General features: G+C 33.6%; 1 protein-coding gene across 1 annotated transcript in view; it reads left to right on the plus strand.

The window, feature by feature from the left end:
* LOC129240892 (maternal protein pumilio-like) overlaps positions 1-12,106 on the plus strand; it is a 148,223-nt gene that overhangs the window by 99,307 nt on the left and 36,810 nt on the right. The window contains exons 4-5 of the mRNA XM_054876963.1: positions 6,331-6,566; positions 7,194-7,329. Coding sequence (XP_054732938.1) covers positions 6,331-6,566; positions 7,194-7,329 — 372 coding nt within the window. The remainder of the gene's footprint in view (positions 1-6,330; positions 6,567-7,193; positions 7,330-12,106) is intronic.

The following is a 12,106-nucleotide window of genomic DNA, read 5'->3' on the forward strand; positions in this document are numbered from 1 at the left end:
TTTAATTTTGTTTTATTTGGAATTTTTTTTTTATATTTAGATGATGAGAGGAGTCGATTCAGCCACGCCTGTTCATCTTATTAGTGTTGTTTTTCTTTTGATTCGTTGTTTACAAATTTTTTACTTCATTATTTTTATTCTGAATTTGGGTATTTTTATTTTATTTTTTTTATTCTTAATTTGAGTTTTTTCAATTTTAAATTAAGTTCAAGTTTTTGCTGTTAATTTGCGTATTTTAAATAAAAATTTTTTATTGTTAATTTTCGTATTTTTAATTAATTTTTTTTTTTTACATCTTATTACATCTTTATATCGTTGTTTTACTCCTTATTCATTAAAAAACAAATTCATAAAAAACAATTTAATATATGTTTTTTAATTAATAATTGTTTAATTTTTCTTTTTATTTTGTTTTTTTTTTGTTTTTTTTTTTGTTTTATTTTTTTTATTTTATTTTATTTTTTTTTGTATTTATTTTATTACATTTTTTTGTATTTTATTTGGTTTTGTATTTGAAGTTTTCCTCTTTAATTTAATTTAAATTTTTAATTTTCATTCCATCTCATTTAATTGTTTTTATTTTGCCTTATTTAATTTAATTGTAGTTTGTTTTTATTTAAATTTATTTTATTTACTTTTTATTTTTAGTTAATTTTTTTATATTTTATTTGGTTTATCGCATTGTATTTGATTTTGTTTCTGAAGCTTTTCTCATTTATTTATTGTATGTTTTATTGTATTGTACTTTCATTTTGTTTCATATAATGTTTTTATTTTATTGTTTTCAAAATTATTTTAGTTTTTTTATTTGTAAAACTATTTTTATTTATTTTATTTTTAGAATTGTGTTTATTTTTTTTTATTTTTAAAATTGTTCCGATTTTTTTTTATTGTTTTTTAGTTAATTTTAAGTTTTTTTATATTATTTAATTTCTATTTTGTTTTTTTATTAATTTTTACTTTTATTCGTTTTTATTTCCATTTCCCTTCTTTTATTTTTATTATCATTTTTTAATATTTTTCTATGACTTGATTTTATTATTTTACATTCTATTTTATTTTATTTACTTATTTGCATTTTTTTGTTAATTAAGTGCATTGGAATTGGTAAACGATTTGTTTTAATTTAATTAAATTTGCTTCCATTACGAATTTGATTCTACATTTTTCCCATCCACATCCATCCGCACACTTTCGTGTAACTCGAAAATAAAACCACAAAAAAAGAAGAGATTAGCTGCGCTAAAATTCTATTGCCGTTCAAATGGCGCACCAAAACGCGAACCCATCGTTCAGTTCGTGATACGCTGTCATGTTGCATGCAACAACCAACATTTGCATTTTCCTATTACGTGGATAAATTGACTGGCTGCAACGCTCGCCGTTTTGGGGTTTTACCTCATTTACTCGTCCGCTTGTTCGCGTATATCGCATTTGTTGTCACCAACTCCTTCCGCAATCCGCTTAAACGTTCTTTTTTCCATTCCGTTACTGTTTTGTTTTTCTTTTTCTTTGCAAGTTTTCCTGTCTTTATCGTTTTAACACATTTTATTTTGCACTCATCCATACTTTCATACACATTCACCTTGTGCTTTGTTGCCATTCCAGTGTTGTTGTTGGCTTTAGACAAAATTGTTGAGTTGCTTGGCCTGTCGGTTAAGTGAATGACTGACCACTGTTGACTTGGCGACAGATGGTTTGGTGCTGAGCGCTTAGCTGTTCGCTTTGGCTACAGCAACACTGAAATGCCTATTAAAATTCCAGCAGACGTCTATTCTACGAATATAGGAAAATAATTTCACCTTGCCTACCCCACTCATCAGTACCAACCAGTCCAGTTCAGTCCGTGAGTTTCGTGTTCTCGCGCATGCGCATAATGCATTTGAAACCTTTGTGTGTTTACTGCTTGTTTTTGTTTTGTTTTTGTTTGCTGAATTGTTCAATTCTTACAATTTCACTGTTGCAACAACTCAACTTTGGCGATTAAAATTTTATTGTCCCACGACGCGATTACATAGCTGAAGTCAATGCGCCACCGTTTGTGTGTTTGTCTATTGTCTATGTGGCTAACCTTCCGTCAGCTTGCTCGACCACTACTTACCTGCGAAGTCGCTTATCTTTAAGCGAATTTGCGCTTCTGCTTTTGTTTTTATTCGAAAACTAATTTTTATCTTTATGGTTGCAAAACTGTGTTGCTATAAATGTAAAGTAATTTTTCAGCTTTTATTCTAGTCCACAAAGATTTTATGTTGCTAGTGAATAGTAACAAATTCTTGGCGTATTGTACGCAAGTATGATATTATGTTGATATGCTCCTAACAGGCTCTCTACTTCCATTGCCTTCGACTATAAACTGAATCCATAGCAAAAAATGCTAAAAGAGCTAACGAAAAGCCAATAATGGCGTGCTAAGTATCCACGACATGACGTATACTTCAATTATCCTTTTATGACTCTTCTTCCATTGATATCTTTTTGGATAGGAGGATGGATATGTTTGCTTAGAATCATCCAATACATCGTCGGTTTCGAGTTGGGGTATGGAGCATCGAGCTAAGGACAGGTGTTTTCTTGAAGCCGTTGAGTGTAGAAGATCATTCCACCTGCTTGATTTTCCGAGTAATTTTCAGGTAGAAGTATCTTCTGTTGCCTCCAACTTATTTTCAAGGCCATCATTTTGCTAGCGCCTGAAATAATTCGGCCGCTATTTATACTCTGGCTATACGATTGAATTTAAACCAATGTAACGCTTTACTCAGCAGCATCTGGTAATTGAGACACCTCACGAAACGAGGCTATCGATAAGTTAGCCAGCAAAATTGCTCTCTTCCGATATTCATTATAAAAAAGGACATTTACTTCTATCATCTTTCTTGCTTCATATTTATGACTCCGGCAGCAAAACAACCTAACTCACTTGAACTGAGGCATTTTTTTTATTAGTCCCAGGCAGTCTGGATATTGCAAAATGCTGTTGGAGCCCTCGATAGAAACTCAGGCTAGAATCATTTGAGCATCTTCCGGTAGCCACCCCGCTTTTTAAATGAGGAAACATTTGAATACAAGTCAGTGCGGTAAATCTGTGAATGTAGACTTCACGATACATACTCAATTCACCTGCGTGGATTGGCTCGAATGCAGTCCTTCCAGGTCTATTGCTGTTAAATCCTCTCTTTTTCGGTTGCAAGCTCTCTCAATCATTATCTCTTAATATTTTTAACCACTTTTTCACTACAGATGGGGGTTATTGCACACATCACATACGACGGGCACACAATGAATCAATGGTTCAGTGGGGGAAGGACTTGGGCACTGGATTAAGAGGACTAAAAATAACAACTCGTATGGATAGACAATGTGAAATTATTCTTCAAATTTGATCTTCATTTGTTATTGCAGATGTGTTAGCTTCTAAGGGTCTGCATGTATACGCACATCTATGTACAAAATAATAGTAGCGCGACGAATTACCAAGCTTTAACTATCTGTTTAAATACATTTTTTTAATGTTTTGGTAAAAGTATAGTACATTTTACAACAAAAACCATATAGTTAATGGTAAAAGCTCCAAATTTAGTATAAAATTTAATAAACTAAAAAAAAAATCAAATTGCCATCAAAATTTTCCACCCCTGAAACAAAGAGAAAACTTCTGGGTAAACAGATTTATAGGCCATTCAATTTTAGTGTAATAAAACGCAATTCAAGTGGCTCAAAATTCTCATTGATTTTTGACAATTTCAAACAATTCAGCAAAAAAGAAAAAAATTTTCAAAAATCAATGAGCATTTTTAACTACTTGAAACTTCCACTTTGTTATACTAATATTGAATGGGCTATAAAACTCCATACCCAGAATTTTTCTAAGAATTCTGAAGAAAAAGTTGGACATTTTTCTTGTATTTTTTTTTTTTGGACTTTGTTCCAGTTTTGTGATTTTTGTAGAAGGTTTCGAGATGTGAGTGACATGGGTTTTGTTATAGAATGTATTAAAAAAATAAAATTATAAAAACATAAAAAAATGTAATACAAAAATATATTATATATATTTTTGAAATATGGTAATTATTTTGCACACAAATGTATGTGTGAGTTCAAGTGCTTGCGCAATATCTATGCTGAACTTTTCAAAATGTTTTCAATGCTTTCAGTCATTTTATGCCATAAATTGCAAACGGCTGAACTGTGAACCCCAACAAAAAAATAAAAAAAAAAAAAACAAAGAAAAAACCCTAGTATTCAGTATTGAAATGCATGCAACAGATTTGAGAGCGAAAGTATGGTTTTGATAGAGTGTTTGCGTATGTCTATTTGCATGTTTTGTTGTTGTTGCGCCTGCATGTATGAATTAAATGACTTTATCAATGAATGTTGTTGAGTGACTGCGACTGCTGCATGCAAAAACTAGGTGCGTCCGGCAGGGAAATAATGCATTAACTGGATTAGATGTTTTAGTTGTTGGTGCTGTTGATGATGATTGCGTACACAGGCCGGAAAGCCGGAAGTGTAAAGGGTTTAAAAGTATTTGGATTTTTCGTTTTAAAACTATGTTGCAAAGTTCACATTTGTTGTTGCAGTTGATTGACGACCACAACTGAGACAGGCCACAAAATAAAATATGTCAAATGATTTTGCAAAATGTTTGAGATCAGTTTTTGTAATCAAATCAGAATATATGCATGAAATATGTACAGATGTGTGGGCATATGAGTGTGAGAACGATGAGCGATTTAAAGGCAACGAAGTGTGGGGTAACTCACATAAACCGTTTTATGTTCTCAGTTGAGGAAATTAAGAGCTAAAATGACAAAAAGTGTATTCTTCGATGAGTAGCTGCAGTTTCGTTTCGAAATACGTCTCTTTTTATAAAATATATGTATGTATGCATGCTAGAGACACATCGCTCAGTGATATTTTGCTGGCAAACATCAATTTTTCGACTATTGAATTTCAAAAATCGAATGATGCAGTTTGGAGGGGAAATCCTGACCAAGTAAAACTCTCTTTATTTCTCCCAAAAGTGATACTTCGATTAGCAAAATTTTAGTAGCAAATCTTAGTAAAAGATTGTAAGCATTTCAATGGCGTAACTTAGTTCTTTACTAAAACTTTGATGATGTTTTTGTCGAAATATAGACTTTTCTTAACAAATTGAACAACTAATTTTTTTGCTTACGTGAGTGGTTCAAAAGATATGCGCGAAAAAATTCAGAAAATTTTCAATTAATTGGTTCGGTCTTCTTACTACAAATAAATAAAAGCAGAGTCTACACGAATAAATTCATCGTCTATTCCCAATCGTTGAACAAACCTTAGTAACCTTAGAAGAAGAAAGAACAAAAAAAACCAAGAGAACAAGAAAAAAGAACAGAAAAACCAAAAGAACAAGAAAAAAGAACAGAAAAAAACAAAAAAAAAAGGAAAAAAGAAGAAATAATAAAAAAAAGACAAAAAGGGAAAAAAATAAAAAAGGCAAAAGAAGAAAGAAGAACGGAAAAAGGAAATGAAGAAAAAAAAAGAAAAAGAAGAAAAAAGGAGATAATGAAGAATAGCAAAAAAAGAAAAAAAGTAAAAAGGAAAAAAGGGAAAAAGAAAAAAAAGTAGAAAGAAAAAAACGTAGAAAGAAAAAAAAAGTAAAAAGCAAAAAAAAAAAAAAAAAAAGTAGGAAAAAGGAAAAAAGGGAAAAAGTAAAGAAAGAAACAAGAGAAAAGAAAATGAAGAACAAAAAAAAAGTGATAAAAGAATAGAAAAGAAAAAAAAAACATGGATGCATTTGGGTTTTCCCTCTGCTGCCACATCAACTACTTTCAACGCGGAAGTCTATCCTTGATTTATACTTTGTCTGGTTGAGTTCAACAAGGCACGCCCAGTCGTTTCTTCTTCATAATGAGTTGCCACCTCTCCTTGATTTTTCTAATCTTCCTGAAGGCTTCTTTTCCTATATGACCACCAGCAGCGAGGCCGTGACTTGCATTCATCCACTTGATCGGAATTCACTGCACTATATTTTGATGTAAAGCTCATAGCTCAGAGTTCCATTGTTTTTCAAAACATTCATAATTGCTCCCAAATGGCAAAATAAAAAAATAACAAAGAAAACATAACACAAATAAAAAAAAAATAAAAAACCAAGCAGATTCAAAATCCAAATTCAGTTGTCAATTATTTTCAGTTAATTAAAGAAATCTAGAAAATCAGCAGAATTTTGGAACAAATAATAATAATTACTTGTGCTCAATCCAATCTTCATCTAAATCACATTTTGTACAATTACAATAATTTCGCCTACTTGAATAAAACTAATTTCCTTTTTTCTTCTACTCATTGCAGATCACCACATCCACTGCCAAAAAGCTATGGGAGAAATCCGATGGCAAAGGTACCACTTCGGGTGGCGTAACCGGTGGTCCGCTAAATCCGCTGCATATACCCGGTGTCGGCGATCATCCAGTTTGGAAAGACTCGACATGGTCTACACAAGGAGAAAATATTCTGGCACCACCGCGTCCGCGCACCTTTCCACAAACACCAGATTCAAATACGAGCACCAATGCGGGCATATTGAGGTGAGTGCAGGCTTTGAAAAAAAAAATGCCTATTTGCTTCAGAGGAGGTAGTTCAAGCATACCATATATACTTATATATACGGAAACTATGCTAAACGTTTATGATTTTAAGTTCTGATGGCTGACTACCGCGCAGCGACACTTTGTCCTGTTTTAATTATTTTAAGTTTTTTACGTTTAAACTATGAAATGCGTCACAGTCTCGGTTTTCATCATTTTGAAATTCGGTATATGATAAAAGGCAGCATTAGTTAGTTTTGTTCCAAAAAAGCATTGAATGATTTTCCTGGAAGGCAGTGCACCATCTCGCCGAGTTAAGTGTGGCAAGGAAATGGTAGAGGCGCTTAGCTGGGAAGCAGTGACCTACCCATTTTTTTATTTTAGCAGACTTAGTTCCTTCTAATTGCCATAGGTTTTCATCAATGTAGACTGGCGCTTTGTTTCTTATGAAAAAATAACAAAAGGGACGCGATAATTGGTTTGGTTTGATTCAAAAGGTGAACATTTTTTTTTTAATTTTTTGCATTTCTGGTCTCATAGGTATACATCTGGTAGGCAATGCGCTGCTTGCGAATTACACAAAGTCATTTTTACTATTTCTGAATATAATTCTTTACTCTTTTACAGCCCTCGTGATGCCACCAGCGGTTTGGGTGTAAAAATGGTCGAATATGTTTTGGGTGGCTCACCAACTAACAAGGAGAGTCCACTCTCCAGCCTGGAGCCGCGTTTGCGAAGTCTGAAATTTGATGACAATGACAAGGTAAATATTTTTGCAAAATACTTGAAAATATAAAAATAAGCAAAGTTTCGTTTCTGCACACACAATTTCTTTCATTTTGAGATTCTCTGGATGCATACAATATTTTCGTGCCTGAGGCACTGTGTGCTTGATGCAGCGTGCAGTTGCACGCATAAATATTCTATATAACATCGATGTCTTAACTGTATTTACTCTACTGCTGCATTTTTGTTCCTCTTCATCTTTTTCGCATTACTTAAACGTTCATTTTTTTTTTACGAGGTTTGCTATTAATTTTTCTGGCCTCACAATGGAAAAATTAATGTTGGTGATTGCTTTTCAAAATATTCTCCATGATGATTAATACAGTTTTACATTCATTTGAACTACTTTTCGGAGCACTTTGTCCAATCGCGTTTCCAGGGCGATTTTTAGCCTTTTTTACTACTGAAATCTTATTGATGCTCGTCGGCTATTTCAATACCCAAGCATGCCTCAATCTCACGGTATGTGGCGTAATGCTCGTGATCAATCCTTTCACGCACAGTTTCTATATTTTCCGGTCCAACTGGTTTTGGCCGATTTTCCCGGAGTTTGAGGGTGAGCAAACAGCGACCACGAGAAAAATCTATATTCCAGTTTGTTACGGTACTACGGTGCTTGCTCGCATTATACTGATTCTGGTTCCTCAATGCATTCTTGTTTTGTTAATCTACGTCAAAAATTATAAAAAATTATCATACGAAAATTTTAAAACCCTCGAGATAAATTTCCAAAGGCACTCTCGATGCTGAACACTAATATGGCTTACACATCAAAACGTTGCGAGTGAATTTATAGTAAAATATGTTAAACTTTCCAATGGAAATGCCAGTTGGCGCCTGGCGCACTTCTAGTCTGAAGGCCAGAAATATTCATAGCAACCCTCGTATACAATAGTGGACATTTAAATCTGTGTGCTTGTGTAGCCATCAATTTCAGTTAAGCTTTGACGTAATCTGCCAGGCTTAACATTTTTTTTGTGCCACTTAGTTCATATGCCTTTATTTTGTTATTATTTCGGTGTGCGATTGGTGAGTCATGAAAAAATGGAAAAACCTCGAACGACGAAAAAAATGAGCGACTGTGATAAAACCACATTTTTTGAGTAGTAGGGAACGAATAGGGAAATTAGTGCTTAAGTTAGATTTAGAAAGGCTATAGTTTTTCCCCGCACTGATTTCATTTTATTTATTTTTTTCAAATATTACTTTAAAAATTGTCGAATTGAAGGCTATGAAAAATTTTACACGCTTGTTTAAAACAAGTTGCAGTTTCAACAAAATGCTTTATATATATATATATATTTTTTTTAAATTTGATATTAAAAAAGGCTAAGGCATATGCAAGTATGTCCATTCTAAAATTGTAATTTTGAAAAAACATTTTAGATGTGCAAAAATGCCATAAAAATTGTGTGAATTTTTGAGTGTTCATATTTCAGTGTCCGCTGTTGTATGATTTAGTATTCCTGCACTATTTCGCTTCCATTTCTTTTGGGAAATTACTTTTGCTCAAATAGTGAGTGAAATTTGTTAATAAAACGAAAACCGTTGAATTATCTATTGATATTTATTTTATACACTACCCAAATTATTTAAGAAAAAGTAGCGAACAACACAATAACAAGTGAGTATGTAGATATAAAAATCGTAAGTCACACCTTTTTTATATTTGACTAGTGGAATTTGGTCCTAAGCGAACATAGAAAACACAAACAGCATTTGTTTTGCAAAAGTGTTCCTTTTATTTTAAAAATTTTATTATATATATATGATTGGCGCGTATACCCTTTTTGGGTGTTTGGCCGAGTTCCTGGTCCTATTTGTGGTGTGCGTCTTGATGTTGTTCCACAAATGGAGGGACCTACAGTTTCGAGCCGACTGCGAACGGCAGATATTTTTATGAGGAGCTTTTTCATGGCAGAAATACACTCGGAGGTTTGCCATTGCCTGCCGAGGGGCAACCGCTATTAGAAAAATGTTTTTCTTAATTTTGGTGTTTCACCGAGATTCGAACCTACGTTCTCTCTGTGAATTCCGAATCGTAATCACGCACCAACCCATTCGGTTACGGCGGCCAACTTTAAAATTTTATTAGTAACCAGAAATATTTGATAAGTTTAATCAATGCAGAGTGATAGTGAACATTTCAAAGTTTTATAGAGAAAAAAAAAAAACAGGCACTCCAAGTGCATTTGTTGCAAGTTAGAGAGATGGCACTACTAGCGCGTATCGAGGTAACATAACCGTTAACAGTTAGTAGCATCTCTTGGAAAAACACACACCAAGTTTCAGCCAGGTCGGTGTATGTATTTCTTTGTGTTTGGCATTCGCTTGAATCTAGGAAATCGAGTGATTCTCCTTTTCCATCACGACACCGCACCAGCTCACGCCTCAGCACCTGTGGTCGTTAAATTAATGGAAATAGGGTTCCAACTCGTTTCACATCTCACCAGTCCTCCAGACTTGGCTCCCTCAGACTACTATTTGCTCCCCAATTTGCAGTAACGGTTGGCGGGAAAAAGATTTTATTCAAATGAGGAGGCAGAAAGGAATGGTTATTTTTCAGAATTGGACAAATCCTATAATTCTAAAGGGATTAACAAACTAGAACAGCGTTCGACGATGTGTACAAGCCTAAAAGGAGTCTATGTAAAAAATAAACAACAATTAACTAGTTTTTTTTTGCACGGACTTTTCATACTACTCTCGTAGTTATTAGTATTTTGGAGCTTCGTTGTTATAAGATGAGGAGATAAAGTAATCATCGCAATCAATTATAATAGTCAAATAATGCTTTGAACGAATTTGTTGCCATCTTCAGCTACTTCTGAGAACTTTTCACACCACCTCAAGCACCATTACGATGATTGTTGGCTCTGTTATCACGTCACCGGTAATGATAGTTTCGAAGACTTTTTGGTCCTAATAAAGCTTTTTTTATCGGCATTAATGCGAAACTGTTTTTGCAAAAAATTTAGCATTTTCAACACAAGCCACGCCTCAACTCGTCTCATCCTAAATACAGCGTAAATAATGCGCTACTTTGAGACGATCTTCGAGTATAATTTTCTTAACTTTTTCATAACTCAACAGAGCTGAATGGACGACGAGAACGAGGCAAGCCCACATAATTAACTTCAGTAAGGCCCATTTTAAACTCTTTGTGCCTCATCGAAGGCTGACCAGTATATTTTGACTATATAATAATGAGAATGGATTTTTTCTTGGAAGTCAATTCTGCACACCAAATTCGACAAAGAAATCCGAAGAATGCACTAAAGAATGGCTGGTTTACAAACATATTTCGCATACACTAACTGATAAAGCAATATCACAAAAACTGATAGATACACCCAACTCAACCAAAAACAAAAAAGAAAAAAAAAAAAGACTGACAATATCTCACAGCGCCGCTACGTTTAAATGAGAAATTTGTGATACTTTTTAAACAAAACGTAATAAATATAAATAAAGAAAGTCTATGGGATGCATCAAATTTTTAACTCGCATGTACCTACTTTTTTCCTTACATAAGCGCCTCTTCACAACCATACGCATGAGCTCGCATTACTTCAGGGGCTCTACTACTTTGGTATCTATTATCCATTGATTTTCAATTGCTTTCCTTTTATTCTACAAGTTGTCCGCACTTCTATCCTTGGCTCTGTGTGTGCTTTTCAATTTCATTTGCTGAGCTTTTTCTTGCTCTGCGACTTCATTCCTGAAGCGGACAATACGACGTAATGATGAAAGCAGCAGCCAACTGGGTTTGCTTATTCTATTATCCACTTGGAAAGTAGTGAGTAAACTGGTTAAAAAATACACACATACATATCTAACTGTGTATGTATATACATACATGCATGTAAAAGTATAAAACTAAGCAAAATTTTATAGGTACTTTGACGTAGTCTTTCTGAAGACCACAACGGTCTTTTGCTGTTTTTTATTTGCGCAAACTGTTTTTTATTTATTGCTGTAAAATATCTTTAATGGATTTTGTGTTTTCATTGCCTTCTGAAGCAAAACCAATCGATTGGCCCTGATATTTTATTGTGAGCTGTGCAAAGTTTTGTGTCTTTTGTCATTTGACACCAAGTACCCTATTTTTTCGCAATCTTTCATTTAATAGAATTCTATGAATTGCTTGCGATTTTGTATTATTTTCTATTACTATTTTTTTATATTTAATTTATAGAGTTTATTATTGCATATAAATTTCGGATTATTTTTCATTCTCGTGTCTAAGATGTCAACACCCCATATCCTTGTTTTTATTCAAGGTTAAAGTACAAAAGCCTATTCTTCTTTACAAACGCGAAATGTTATTTAGTAGCTGTTCGGTTACGCAAACATTTGCTTAAATGAACAACAGCGGGATAAACACCTGAGTTGTTGTTGTTGTAGCAGCATACAAGCCTATGCTACAAGGAATGCTGCTGTCGTTCCGGTAGAATACTAACATTTATTGAGGAAGTTGAGCTTAGAGAAATACTCTGAATCCATGAAGAGGACAGAATAGTCCTTTCAGGTCGCAGTGTTAAATCCTTTCATAATAATAATAAATGAACACCAGACTTTAAACGGAAATGCAAGCACAAGAACTTCCAATGGCGGAACACATTCGATCTCCGGGTTTTCTGGACCATTTTTGTGTTCTTCCCTGGGCAAAAATAAAGCAAGTGCAGTGTTGCAAGCAAGATTTGCTCCTCTCTAGCATTGGGAATCTGAAATGTGTTCTATTGTGGGAATAG

Source organism: Anastrepha obliqua, chromosome 1 (genome assembly GCF_027943255.1).
Source record: "Anastrepha obliqua isolate idAnaObli1 chromosome 1, idAnaObli1_1.0, whole genome shotgun sequence".
NCBI lineage: Eukaryota > Metazoa > Arthropoda > Insecta > Diptera > Tephritidae > Anastrepha > Anastrepha obliqua.